At 36.9% G+C, this 15,460-nt stretch overlaps 1 protein-coding gene across 7 annotated transcripts in view; it reads right to left on the bottom strand.

Moving 5' to 3' along the window:
• Positions 1–15,460, bottom strand: part of TASP1 (taspase 1) — an 85,664-nt gene that overhangs the window by 35,248 nt on the left and 34,956 nt on the right. For all 7 annotated transcript variants that reach the window (XR_015283885.1, XR_015283886.1, XM_086879298.1 and 4 more), the window contains exons 9-10: positions 12,441–12,560; positions 11,448–11,526 (exon numbers count right to left, since the gene is read on the bottom strand). Coding sequence is in view for 5 of the 7 variants with exons in the window: in XM_086879298.1 (XP_086735424.1) it covers positions 11,448–11,526; positions 12,441–12,560 (199 nt within the window). In the remaining 2 variants the exon portion in view is untranslated. The remainder of the gene's footprint in view (positions 1–11,447; positions 11,527–12,440; positions 12,561–15,460) is intronic.

Raw genomic sequence — 15,460 nt, 5'->3', positions numbered from 1 at the left:
TTTCCTAAATTGGCATCAAAAAAACAATGGCCATTTTTTAGCATGACGTACAATGTTATTTCCCCCACAAGAGAATGACTTTATTGAAGAGTTCCCATAACATCAAGTCTGCTCCAAAAAAAAATCAGAGAGAGAAAACTTAATATGGGTTAAGAACAGCTGCAGCCCACAGATGTGATCCAGGATCAACCACAAGGAAAGCAGCTTTGCAATTCTACTAACACATCACACATCTCTACATCCCCACAGACAAAGTCATTTTTTTTGTCATACTTATGTCAACCTATAAGACAGCAAACTTACAGACTGCTGCTGGCAGTGTATGTAAAAATCTTTCAACACATCAGTTGCAGGCAGTCTGCAGGGACAGATAACTAAGCAAAACAATTCCCCTATTTGGAAAAGAAAAATTTGTTACTGTAGTTTTTGATGTAGGAACATCTATTTTTGAAGAAAAAAAAAAAAACAAACAAAAAAAAAAACCAACTAAGCAGTGTTTAACATACTCTGACCAGATACAGGCCGAGAAAAAGAGTTACACATTTTATTATCTCAAGTCAAAACCAAACTCCTTGCAGGTTTAGCAGATCTATACATCTGTATAGCCTCTAAATGGGGATACACTGTAGATAATACTAGCAACTAGGCACAAAATGAATGTATACATTACTACAGCAATCAAAACTGATTTATAACTTACAATATAAAGTTGTGGGTTCAAATTTATAGTTCCAGTCGCTTTAGTCTAACCACCAGCATTAGCCAACTTCCAAAGAAGATGTATTAACATGACTCAAGACAGCAACTCCTGAAAGCTACTTAAACACATTTCTAAATCATGTACACAAGTTGATGAAAATGCAAATCTGGTTCATCTGCTTAACTATCTCACATTATACTACATTTAACTTCAAGTGTTAATACATTTGGCATTTCTTTCACTGAATAGTACTACAACCAAACCAAGAGGAACTACCACTAAGAATTTTTCAACTCTACATTAAAGTCTCAAATACATTTGTTTTAGTAACTTTTCTGTAAACAGAGTTTAAATCATTTTATTATCCTTTCCCAGTCATGATGATGACTTCTTCAGTAACCTGAAGCTCATTATATTTTAGAGATGAGTATTTTGCAATGACAGACAAATGCTTCCCTAAGACTTCACACATGAGTGACTCAAATGGAGATGACTAGCTGGAAAAATTTACTGGGTTAAATTAGTGCTTCACACTGAAATAACTTTCATATAGTAAACAAATTATTTTCTTAACTCAGTAATATTTTGCAAACACCACATTGCTTACTTGTAACTCCACCACTGGCAAAAATACTACTGTTGGAACTGCTGCTGTCCATGTTTGCAGGGCTAAGTACAATTAACTGCCTTCCTCTAGGATTGCTACTGGCAAAGGAAAAAAAGCTCTACAGAAAACAAATAGTTTACAGACACTATTTTGATAAATCATGCCTGACAAGTTTGGTGACCTTCCACAATGAGGTAACAGCATTAGAGAGTAAGGGAAGAGCAACTTCCATCCCTGGAAGCGTTCACAGCCAGGCTGGATGGGGCTTTAAGCAACCTGTTCTAGTAGAAGGTGCTCCTGCCCATGGCAGTCTTGGAACAGGATGATCATTAAGGTCCCTCCCAACCTAAACCACTCTAAGATCCTGCAAAAATTAAACAGAAACATACATACAGATATTTTGATGCAAGTTTCTAGCCTCCTAGATTAAGAGGAAAGACTATACAGATTCCTAAAAGCTCCAGGGATATATGGCAAGAGATTCTTATGACAAGGGAAGGAAAGAAGAAGGAGGCATAATAGCCACAACACCTTTATTTTGTAAACAAACTACAAACCCAAACAAAACTCTAAAACATCCCAGAAAACCTGTCTTCAACCAGAAGTTTCTACTCCTGCCTGAAAACCATTTGAAGATCATATACAAAATCACTTGAGGATCCTACAGAAACATCAACACGGATCTTCAGAGGCACATATCTTGGATCATGCCACAATACAGTTTTTAATGCAGTTTTTCTTTCAATATGCCAGGCAGACCAACAGTGAAATACAATTTCCCTTTTCTGTGGGTATTGAAATGTGTAATTTCTGATAATAATTCAATTTTACCTCCTATTCAAATATTCCTCATTGATTACTACAAGAATTGCACAAGAACTGGGAATCTACGTGGTTTTTTTTTTTTTTATAGACTCTTTTTCTTCTGTTATCCTACAATAATTTAGCTGTTCTGAATATATCAGTAGGCCCCTCCAGTTACTATTTCAGTAATTGCTTATTTCAGTAATTTCAGTATTTCTAGCAGCAGTAATTTGCTAGTTAGCCTATACACAACTTCCATAACAACCAAGTTACTGGGGGGGTGGGGATATGATGTTTTTGTTTTCATTTTTTAAGACAGTTAACATCTTCAACTTTTAGCTATTATATTAGATACTGTCTTACACTGCATACAATTCTGAAAATTGTATTTTTCAGATACAAAAATTTCTTACATTTAAGAAATCTGAGCTATAATTTTTAAATGTTAATCTTTCTGTACTAAATGGTAACTAACACTCATTTCACAGGTTACACAAACCTTAACTGGCTACAGACGTGGCTCTTTCATTTGAGCTTCATGCAACAAACTAAGGATTAAATCACTGGATTTTTTCCTCAGCATAGTGACTTCTCAAGAAGATTTCTAATTCTTGAAATAACCACAACAAGAGGAGAAAGAGCCCAGCACAATATAAGCTGAACATCCCATACAATGCGTGCTCTGCATCTTATAATGTTCCTCCGATGGAAGCAAGATGGCAAACGAAAGTAAGGCCTTGTGCAAAGCGAGGGCCTCCGAGCAGCGTGTCAGAGAGAAATTGTTTTTCTGCTTCTTTTGATGGGAGATGCTTTCAAGTCAGGAAATTAGAAACAGGTGTGCCAGAGGGCACACACACATCCATGCACCACACTGAAAAACACGCGTTTTCAATTTTCAGACATGAAAGAGGCTCCTGTTGAATGGAAGGAGAAATGAAAATCGAGTTTGCTTTCTGCGAGCCACAAGCAGAGAGCTTATGGAGCTTTGACAGGCTGCAGGAGCCCGTCTAGCTATGAAACACACAGTACCTCGACACAAAGTGTTGGAACTTGTTTTAAAGGAGTACAGAATGGAAACTTGCATTACTCACATACAGTCAAGAATGGAAAAATTAATCTAGTTTACTCTGCTGCCAAAGTATGACTCTTCTCTTTTCAGAAGCTAAAAAGACAGAAGTTACAGGTGATCTGTATTTTATCATCTATTCTTACACAGCACAGTCTGAACCTGGCCCTGTTGTTCCTGTCCTGTTAAGCTTTGATGTTATTTTCAGTTCAGCAGTAGTCCCTAAAGTGTCAGTTAACAAGTTAAAGAACTACTATTTCTGCTTTATTTCCTGGATAACTTCTAGTTATGCCTAATGGAAACACAGTGAAACCTGTATTTCAGTAAGCTCTGCTCGTCATTTCCAGCATCCCTAGAAAAAGCTGACTAAAAACTTGCAAGGCAGTGATTTTAAAAAACAAAGTACAGTACAATAAAAATATTTAGTTAGCAAGACACTGATGCAGGTAGTTACATATTGAAATAAAATTTTAATGTATAATTCTCAGAAGACAAAATGCTGCAGTCTGCCAGAATGCACTGCGGTGTTAAATTAAAGTTACATAACTTTTAGCTTTTTTTACTCCTATCAGCTGTCATATCTTGTCTTCATACTAGCAGGGGAAATTTTTTAATTACTGACCTACTGCCAGAAAAAACACCTGCAAACAAAGTCCAGTCCAATTCCTAAAGCATTGATCCTAGAGGGCTCAATGGAGCACATTCCTGCTGCAGACAGAATATTCTTAGATGATTTACCTACTAAGAAAATGCAATGGAAATTTTCCAAAGGTTGAAACTTCAGTAAATTTGGGCAGGTTTCAAAGATAACAAAAAACAAATTCAACATGCAGATAAACTTGTGTCTACAGTTTCTTCTCTAATGAAAAGTAGGAAAACACTTAGGTCTCTAAGTTTTTCATATGGGAAAAATAAACTAAAATCACTCTAAAAAACAACTCGTTCAGCTTTTTTACAATTTTACAGATAAAAAAAAAGTTTAGAGAGATACAATGCCAAATGAATGAATTGTTAAGTTCTAAACAGTGGTAAATGGCAGATAATTTCTTTTAAAAGCTTCTTGTTTGAGTTACTATGAACAAACAGAATTTCAGATGTACCTCCAAGAGATGTTAGAATGAAGAAAAAATGTAGGTCCCTTAAAGAGGATGTACTTCTTCCATTCCTCACTACATTTAATACATTTTGAAAGATTCATTTCAGTTAAGGTGTAAAGAAAGAAGCCAACTCTTTTTGCCAGGCCCTCCTCAGAAGCCTTGCTGCTACCTTGCTGAGGTGCTGCTGAGTTAGTTCACACACCACATGCTACAGCACTGAAGCCTCCCAACTGCATCTGTACTCAAAGGCGGAATGAACTCGACAGAAACATCCACTCCACAGGTAAATACGGATCTGTCTGGAGACAGACCTCCTCTTCTTCCACCCTACCCTCTATTTCACAGTAACGATGACATACCTCTTCTCCATATGCAGCTGCCTCATCTGTGATGCATTAAATTACCTCTTATTCCCCAAATCTTACAGGGCCAGACTGATTTTGAGAGATAATACATATGCCTACAAAGAGATTAATTGTATCATAGTATTTATCTCACACAGAGTAGCTCAAACAATCTGTACAAGATTTACATGTGGAATTCCTCTGGGCATTGGGAGTGTGGACTCAGAAGGACAGGCCAGACAGACAATGCTGCACTTGTGCATTATGTAAGGGCTAATAACACATACAAGTTTGAAGCAAGATTTATAATCACACTATAAATGTAATTAACTGGCACAAGTTGCCCAGAGAAGCTGCGGATGACCCATCCCTGGAACTGTTTGAGGCCAGGCTGGATGGAGCTTTGAGTAACCTGGTCTAGGAGAAGGTATCCCTGTCCAGGGTCCAGGGTCTCCATCCATCAAGGTTCTTCCAACCCAAACCATTCCATGATTCTACAAAACAGCACTGGCCAGGTATTCACTCACCAGATCCTAACACAGCCACTACTACCCTCAACAAAAAGGAATCACAAAACTGACGTTATGCATTACAAGTCAATCTATTTGCATTAAAGCTTCCCTGAAAAGTATTTACTCTGTAGATTTGCACATCACTGTGGTTTGTTTGCAAAAGGAGTAGGAATCTGCAAGTCAGTGGCTTCCATAAGCAGACCAAAATGCTGGCTGAGGGCATAGCTCAAGAAACAATTTAACAATCACAGCCCATCTCTGCACAGGTGTCATTCCTATTTCATTCTATTCCAACATTACCCATTCCATATTTCCTGCAAAAGCACCCATAAGACATACAATGAACTGGAAGCAATGACAGATGTGAACACACAATTTGAGCAGGAAAAGGTGGTGCAAGGAAAAGTGAATATATTAATTCTCCTATTGACATCGATTTCAAAAACAAGAGAAACCTCCTTGAGCAGGGGCCTGGACTTGACCTCCAGAGGTTCCTTTCAAACTAAACAATTCTGTGATTCTTCACAACACAAAGTGTGGTTTTTTTCTTCATGGAATGATGCATTATATACACAAATGTATGTCCGACACAGCTTTTAAAGTATTATGATCCAATCTCTGCCTTCTCATAAAATGCTTTTATGAGAACAGAGGCCACTGCTTTTCTCATGAGACCTTACCAGAATTTTTAGGATCTTGGTGAATTTACCAACACAAGAAACTGTCAAGGAAGTTTACACAGAATAAATACAGTTTGTACACATATTCCTAAAACACTGCTGTTTTCTCTATCTGATTTTCTTTCCATTCAATAAAAGATTCTGTGCAGGGGAGAAGAGCAAGACATTACTGAAAGACTTTTCCCAGACAGAATCCTCAACTACACCTCATAAATAAATCTGCTATTTCCAGAAATCTGATATCCCTACTAACTTCTCAACAAAACAACTCTGGCTTGGCCCTGAAACCAAATTATGTTTGTTAGCATCCTTATTTTAACTGAATGAGTTCAATGTATTTCAAGCTTCTACTCCTTCTTTGGGATCATAAATTAGGTTGCATTTTAAATCTCTCTAGAATAATCTATGTGCCTTTCTTGCATCAAATAGTCTCTTCAAACACATTTTAGTAAGAGCTGGAGATTTTGCAGCTCTTTGTTACAGAATTTATGCATTTTGTAAAACAATAATGCAAGACCTTCTATCCTCAGCAAAGCACTATTAAAGGTTTGCTGGCTTCAATAGCTGGTACCTAGACACAGAACACACCCATCCTTTGTATTCTATTTCCTGCTGTTGTAAAGATGAAAGAAATGCAAGACATCAGTCTCTACACTTCCACCCAAAAATTCCACTTAGGGTTGCATTTTAACAGTGTCCTGCATTAACTGTTACTGTAATTTTATATTTATCTTTATATTTACTGTTAAGGTTCTGTATATCCAAAGAGAATTATTATTTGTCAATTTATCTCCCAGAAGAGATAGAACCTGCATCTTACCCCAGAAGTTTTACTTTTGGAACAGTCAGTGAATGAATATTCACAATCATCACAGATATTCCAACTGGGTGAGAGATTCAGTGTCACACTTGATATTATTTTGAATGAGAAGAATATGCACAAAGTCTTTGATTCTTACTACTCTCAGGAAAAAATGGGAAATGTTTTCTTAAAGTAAAGCCAACAAATGGACTATTGTTTCTCCTGTGGTTGGGTTTTGTTCACAAATGTTTTCCCTCCAAATAATACCCATCTTCCTGTGTTTACATTCATGCACCAACAAAAAACACCCACTAAAGAGTTCCAAGCAGCCTTACGAGGGTGGTTCTGGCGTCTTTTTGGGGGAAGGTGGTGGGAGTGTTTAAAGGGAAGCCTGTTTTGTTTGTGTCTGTGTGCACACTTGCACAGAAAAGCTTTTAAACACCACAGAATTGGCTTCTACTACGTCCATCCAAAAACCCAGTTTAGCTGCTAATTACATTTACACTAAATAAAGGCCACTGGTCATGCTCATCTCATCTAACAAGCTTTCACTCCACCTCTACCACCACTGCTGCACAGAATGGCCCTTGCACTGTTATTAGATGGCTTAGCTAAGGTTGTCCAGCTATCCTGGCTGAGCCTGCAACTGCAACATTCTCTAAATTTCTTGAATTTTAATACTGGTTTTGAGATACTTAAATTCCTGTAGTGTTTCTCGTTCAGCTGCCAACAAAGTCCCACAACCATTTTTCCCCAGTCAAAATATTAATTTTAATATCATTCAGAGTTTATACATCAAAATGTCTCAAAAATGTATGAGGGAAAAAAATCATAAAGGCTTTACTTGTTTAAAAAACAGAATTTTAGACTGAGAGTTACAGAATAAATATTGGATTTAAGCCCCCCTAAATTCACAGTCATTCCTAAGTTTCACCATCTTCCCCACTGTGTTTTTTAGAAAGTCTCCATCTTTTTATTTCAGTTGTCCCAGGCCCTGTTAAACTATAACCATAAAATATGAGTTTTACAATACCCTGTGTTTTGTAAACCTTGAAGTAACTTTTGAAAAGCCAAAAAATAAAATTAAAAATAAAACCAAAGACACTGTGGTTAAACAACAAGGCCAAGTGACTGTTAGAGGTATGAAATTACCATGCAAAAAGTTGAAGCCATGCCCAAACAAGCTCAGAACGACCACCTTTGGCACATTCAACATAAAAACATGATAAAAATAGCCAAAAATATTTAAGAAACAACTTGCTATAAGCCTTAAGAACTAATACCAAATCCCTCCTGAACAGGCAAAAGCAGGAAGCCTCCCAGCAACCACAGGGCCAACAGAAGGTCCAAGATGTCTTCAAATAATACACAACCATTGAAAGAAAGCTACAGGAACTTGGAATTACTTTTAAGTACTTGTGTGGCAACATTTTCCCCCAGCCTGCTTTTTTTGTTCTAATAAGGCAGGTACTGAAAGGCGTTGAAGCTTCAATTGGAGGGTTTTAGAACAAAATAAATAAAAATTCAAGAATAAAGCCTATTGTGTTAGAACTGTAGCATTTAAACAAAAACTTTTACTTTTCCAAAGAAGTTTCTACAAAGGTAACCACAGAATAAAACTATTCCCAGAAAAATTTAAATATCTGGTCTTCTGAGAACAGACTGAAATAAGCAGTTTCTAGAAGTCACCGTGACCTATTAGAACAACCGTATCTCCAATTTATAAAGTCCCAATATCACAAATTGCCAGAAGCCTCACTAATGCAGTGGAGGTGCTTTTCCCAGTCCTGTACATTTCCCTGGAGAACTGCAAAAACTGGAGACAAGCCATCAAACTGTCTGGAGCTCTGGTTCAACCCAATGTGTCCATTCCATGTGGATTTCAATGTCCCAGAGCTTGTACTCTGCCTATTTTGAATTATTATTCCAAACTCTCCTTCCCCCAACCTGTACAGTCTCTAGTTGATCATCACTTCCAAGACCCAAAGACACAAACAATTTCTTAAGTATGGAATGAAAAGAGTTTACAAAACCTGACCTTTCAAAATTGCTTGTATGCAACTGATGCCTAAGAATATCCTTTTTCCTGACTGAATAAAGAACCTGATACAACAAACTCTCAAGGCTTACATTTCTATTCTCAGCGACCACTAAAAAGAAGTTTAAAAGTGTAAATGAGCACAAAAAGAAACCTTTTACTTCCCAAACAATTATTGAGATAAAATTATTTGGTCTGACATATATTAATACCAAATAATTTTGAGGATAGTTTTGATAAAGCTTTAGGGGAATTAAGAGTTTAACTTCTTATTCAAGATTTTTTTTTTAAATTCCAAATGTGATTTGATGAGTCAGCTATTCTCTGAAGTCATGTAACAATAAACATTAAACATTACTCAATACCCACAGCAACCACAGTCTAATTTTATTCTTTTTTTCCTTCTCCCACAAAACAGAAAAAAAACTCCCTGTAGAAACTATTAGATTTGTGCCAAATTTATGACTCAAAGACAAATTAAAATAAATAGACATGTGAAATTAAAACAATAAAATGTTATATTGTGAAAACCACAAAAATTTAAACTGATTGTAGACTTTTTTTACGTACATATTTTAAATACATTTACATACAGGTGTAAATGTCTGAACATAAAATGGAATATGAAATTACTGTGCGCGTACACAGTTTTTATTTATACATAACATGCAAGCTGCATTTGTTTCTGATTTTTAAAAAATGAATGTCCACACAAAACCCATTTGGAAACCTGCAAGGGGGATACAAACACCATTACAAATACAGTTTAGTCTGGGTCTAGTTGCATCAAGGGACAGTGGTGATATTCTATGAAGAAGTACTGCCCATTTTGGAGCTTTCTAAATCAAGGCATCTCCGTGAGTTCAGGCAGTATATTTATTTCTAAGTATTTTACAATGATGTATCTTAATGCATTATTCTCTTCCTTGGCCATGGCAGTTTCACCTGAATATTTACAGATGTTTATGCCCCCATTCCCATCTCCCCGATCCAGTCAAGCTGTAAGTTTCATTCTTTCAACTTGTCCTACAACTTAGTTTTCCATCCCTTTGCTCCTTTAATTAAATTCATGGTTCACATCATTGGATGTTCATATTTTAAACAAGAGTCAGGCAGCAATATATTTTAGAACTGCACTAAACATAAAGTACATTATAAAATAAAACATTACGAGCTTCTGAAATGGAAAAAAGAATGGTATTGATTACAGAAGAGTTCTCACTTCCTGTAAACATTTCTATCTCCCTTTCTCTCACAGACATACACACACTTACTTTAAAGGAAAAGCAGAAACAAGAGTTTAATTAAACACCACTAGTCTGAATTTCAAACCCGTGAATGAACAGATGGCCACGCTTCACAGCCTACCAGCAGGCCACTCCAATTAACTGGGACTGGGATCAGGGTAATGTCATGGAAGCTAGAAGTTTCGAACCAAACAAATATCCATCTTTGTGTGTTTATGACAGTTCTAAGTAGCATAACAATGAAGTATTTAGCACTATACAAAAGTGGAACCAGCAAAAAGAAGGCTTCTATTTCAGGCCATCATTAAATTTAGTCATCTCCTGTGAGTGCACCAGGATGCTTGTCAGTACTCACAGAGACTTTAAATTCAGCTGACTTTGCAAACAACAGCTTTAAAGAACTAAATAAAGTTGTCCACTTCCATTTTTCCACAATCTCTAATATTGGACTTGTGCTCACTTATTAATATGGTCCCAAATATTTAAATATATTTGGTTACATCAGTAAGCATTGATTAAACCAAAATCAATACAGTGTCTCTTGAGTAAAAATGTCTTCTGACCCTCCTGTGTTCAGGAGAACCATCCCCTGAGAAGGTACCAAAAAGGACATCTCCTTTTACTGACATTAAACTTAAGGGTGAACATCTAAATAAATTTTCAACATTGCAAGACAGATGTGAATACAAGGGAAATAAAAGCAAGACAGGATATTCCTGATGCTCCTCAGCTTCTATCAAATTTTAATTCTGCAGCCTGTCAGTTTGCTCTCCCCACTGCTTTTGTAGCAGGACTCTAACTCTGCACTGCCCATGGGATAAAGATGACATTACCCAAATCTGAACTCTGCAGATTTTCTTCATCTTTTCCTGTGCTGAATGCTGGTAACTCTGACCACTGAGCAGTGGGCAATACCATAAATTTTGCAACCTGACAAAAGCACTTATGAAAATGTGTTACAAGTAGTTTTTCTGATTGAGGCAGTTCATACAACTAGGGGGAAGAAAAAAAAAAAAAGTAAAAGCATCTCCTAGATAATTTCACCTTACGACTTTTGTGTTCTGCAAGGCATCAAATGAACACAATACTTTTGTGTGTCCAGGATCCTGAGCCTTCCAAAGAGAACAGAAGCAATCCTAATTCTTACACCACTTCCACAATTGCTGAATAAATATTTTCTGATACACTTACTCCTATGGTATTCTGCATTTAATACAATACTGGGCTAATAAGCACTTCTTACTAGAAGGTTAAGAGACGGGTTCCTTAATACTTAACAAATACAGCATGTCCTTTCAGTGCAATACAAAACAGGATAAAAATTCCCATGGTTGCTAATTAAGTAAAAAGGGCAACATAAGCAACCAGCAAGAGATCAATTCATGGATTTAAAGACAATACTGACACACACACACAGACATACCTATATATGCAAATAAATGATACAAATTTAAAACATAGTCTGGAAATGCTGCTGGTATTTTAAATTTGAAAACTAATTACAGAGAAAGATAGCAACTTCATTAAGTATTTATAAAAGTAGTAAATACCTGAAGTACTCACAGCAGTGGAATAAGGGTTATGAGCTCCTGTATTTTCAGCCCAGCAGCCACAACCATAAAGAGCTGCCTAAGGAAAGAAGCACATTGTTCATAAATTTTAAGTGTATGAGAGTTTTGGTTTATTCCCTTTCCTTTAAAAAAAGACGAAAATACAAAAACAACCTCAAACCAACAACAATAACAAAAAAAGAAACCCAAGAAAAATCCAAGTGCTACATCCTCTTACAATTCTTGAGATCTAAGTGTTAGTTATAGATACAGTATTCTAGCCTAGCTTAACAGAAAATGAGGGTAGAGATAACCCTGTTCATATAAAGTCTCTTTCAGTCTGCTATTCAAAAAACAGACAAAAAAAATGTTAAATACATTTCAAAAGAGAACTGCTTTTTGGACAGTGGAAAATGTCAACCAAAAATACAGCTGTACAGCAATGGAGTATAAAATTTCTGATGCACCTCAAAAGTCCCTAACAACAACAAGGTGACACATCACAAATATATTATTATTATTAACATTAATAATAAATAGAACTATACATAATTTATAAACATAATCATAATTATATATAACACATCATAAATACCTGATAGGTTCTTTTATTACTTTTGTCACTTCTTCCAATTCACAAGATCATTTAAAAATTAATTAGGACAGCTTCCCTAAATATTGAGAGAAATCTTATTGTAAGACTCTATGCGTGTAAGAGACCATTTGTGGTATTAAGAAGGTATTTAAGCCCAAGAAATTAACTTACTGATATCTCTGTAAAAAGGTAACTGACTACAGAGCATCTTATTATCACTATTTTATTACACTGATGGAGGACACTAAAAACAACACTTGCATATCAACACAGTGAAAATGCCTTCAGCATTTAACAGGAAGAACAGAAGTTTGCTGTCACAGCTCTTGCTTGACACCACACCTGCTTGTGACACTGAACAATCATTCCCAACTAAACAAAAAATGTACAGTGATCACCTGACCAACTCTTCCAGGATGCTTCAGTGCTAAACCTCCACTGGAGACAGCAGCAGCGACATTTCCTTCTTGATCAACAACAACTGCACCAACTGTATCCAATGTTCCTGAGTCGTTCTCCTGCAGGACACACAAACAGAAAACAAAACCTAGCAAAAACAGCATATTAAAGTCAGACCATACTCCTTAGGAGTGTGTAAGTGAGAGGCCTAGCAAGAAAATGGATTTGTTATCATGCACTTGTATCCACTGTCATAAATATTCCCAAAATGCTGTTTTGCCTCAGACAGGACCTTAATGAAACTTCTGCAGTAACAAGAAGGTAATAAACATCTCAGAACTCATCCAATGCTTAGATCACCTGCTGTTACTCACAAAAGTGCCAGAAGTCATGATTGCTTAGTGGTTGCCACTTGTCCACTAGGAAATGATTCAGCAACTGATGCCACATCAAAAGGCCTTTCCAAAAAGGCTCAAGAAAGCATTTTCAGGCTCTGATCTTTAAAGATGTGTGATTTTAAAAAACGAAATTAAAAAAAACAAAACCAAACAAACAAAAAGCCACAACAAAAACATCAACACCCCCCCTTGAAAAAAATACAAAGCACCACCAAAAAAAAAAACCAAACAGCTGTTTATCATGTAAAGAGAAAAATACTGATATTTTGAGCAAGACAAATAGAAGACTCAAGAAAAAAATCTACCCTAGGACAGACTCTTTCATCAGACTTGTTCCCAGTTCAGGAATCTTTATTGAGTGAAGTAATTTTACCCTTTTCTCCTTGTTACTAGAGAGTAACTAAAAGTGTCCTTACTTCCATGACTTCTGAGGTAGATTTTACTCTCCCCAGGATCAGGGGTCTTTCTTTTTATCCTTTCCCCATTCCTTAACACACCACACCAAGTCCCTCTTAGAGAAGAGGCAGTTTTCCCTTCTCTGCCTAGGCTCGCCCTAAATTCTCCTCTCTGCAGAACCCAGGGCAAGGCACTCAGACTTCATGCTCCACCACACACACAGCATGCAGTGTACAGAAAATAAACCAAATAAACTAAACTGGTCCATCATCCATCACATACTCCAGAGATGCACAGTGCTGCTGCACAAGCTTCAAGCCTCTTACATAGGCTTACCCAGTGAAATAACGCCAAAGGTTACTAAGTTTTTCATACAAATGTGAATTTTCCAGACTAAAACAAAAAACACCTAACTATTCAACTTCAAATTATCAATCACCATCACCAATTAAAATTTCCTTGGGCATATTATGTCATTTATCAAGCATGGCTTCTAGTACTGCAATAATGATGATACCCTGGCCACACTTAATTGAAGAGAAAACACTTGGGTCAGTTCTGTGTCAGTCTCAAAAGGAAAAATATGCAGTGCAGCACTACCATGTTCTATAGTACTTTTCAAGCAACTGGAACTCCTAGGCAGGAGTTTCATCCATGGTTTTCACCCTGAGAAACAGTAAGTTTCTTCTCTGCACCTACACCTAGATCTTCCCCACCAAGTTCTGCACTCAAATGCTGGCACTGACCATACTCAATAGTAAAACAAATGGACAGATGTCCCAACAATAAAGCAGAGTAACTGCTTAAAGATAGAGAAGGGTAAAAAGTTAGAGGTCCAAGGTTTCAGCTGGCACTGGGAAGAAGAGTAAGTTGAAAAGCAGAGGAAGGAAGGATTAGGGATCACGGAGGGGAAGAAAAGTAGAAACAAAAGGAGTTTTGACGACAGAAGCAAAGGGGCTAAGAAAAGAGCCAGCTCCTTTCCAAGTTCTAAAGATGAAAGAAAATTAAGGAACTCTTTTTTAACATCTCATGTGCAAATGTATTTGCCAACTCCCAGGACTCCCAGACACGCCCTGAGCTAATACTAACGCAGTTCAAACAATACTCTCCAGTGGATTGAAAAGACCTTAAGCAGCAGAGCAGGCTGCTCACAGGAGGTGCACATTCCCATCCTTAGAGGTTTCCAAGACCAGACTGGACAAAGCTGTTCCCAACACCAATTCTCTTATGATTTCTATGTAGAGAAGAACTACTATGATACAGGTGCTGCTGTCTACCCTCTGCCCCCTTTTATCAAAGGAAATTATACCCACAACAAAAAACTCAATTAATAGACAACTACAGATATAAAAATCAAGCCTGTCAAAGTTAGTTTAAAGGAGGCAACCTCAAGGCTGGAAATCTTTTCTAAGGGAAGCATTGCTGAGGGAAGGTTGAGTTGGCCCACACAACCTTCTGAAGGAAATCTGTATCACTGAAGCAAAGGAATTCTGTATTTTTCCTCTAGGTGATACAGGTTTGGTGTTGAGGGGACCGGTTTGTAATCAAAAATAAAGTCACTGATATGTGACTTTAAGGTGATGCTGTATGCATCCTTATTCAGCAAACTCAAAACCAGTGATGACCAGCTCTATTCCACATCCAATGTGGAAAAAATATATTGTCAGTATCTTCTATGTATGGGAACCATACCGGCAACCCTATGACTTCTGGGCCAGTAAATAAAGAGCTCATCACAATTTAACAAAGGAACTTCCTGTCCATCTCCCTTCAGGAAAGCATCATGGTCCTGAGGAGTCACTGCTAGACTGCCCCTGCTGAGAAGACTTCCAGTGTCACACATTTCATCTCTTCAAATCGCGTGAATGTTGAAATGCAAGATGATCCTGTCATGCTAGTGTCAGGATAATAATAACAAGTATGATAAATACTACAGTTCACAAAGTCTAAAATAAGACCAAACTTTATACAGATCCAATAAGGACTAAACAAGATTCAGCTTGCTTGTCCTATCATTCTATTGATTGATTGAATGGGCTACTCAAATTTCAAAATTTTGCAGGTTCCAAAGGAAACTTGGTGATATCTGCTACCAAATACTGTATCTGACTTCAGCTAGTAAATTATACTTGTCTACTGCAAAAGCACTTTGGGGGTTTTAACAATGTAGTATTGCAACCTATAGATAAGCTATTATGCAGTTAATATTTTGCCTGGAAACAACT

Source organism: Cyanistes caeruleus, chromosome 2 (assembly GCF_971803275.1).
Source record: "Cyanistes caeruleus chromosome 2, bCyaCae1.hap1.1, whole genome shotgun sequence".
NCBI classification, from domain to species: domain Eukaryota; kingdom Metazoa; phylum Chordata; class Aves; order Passeriformes; family Paridae; genus Cyanistes; species Cyanistes caeruleus.
The sequence above is the reverse complement of the archived record's forward strand: the minus strand, read 5'-3'. Positions and strand labels throughout refer to the sequence as shown.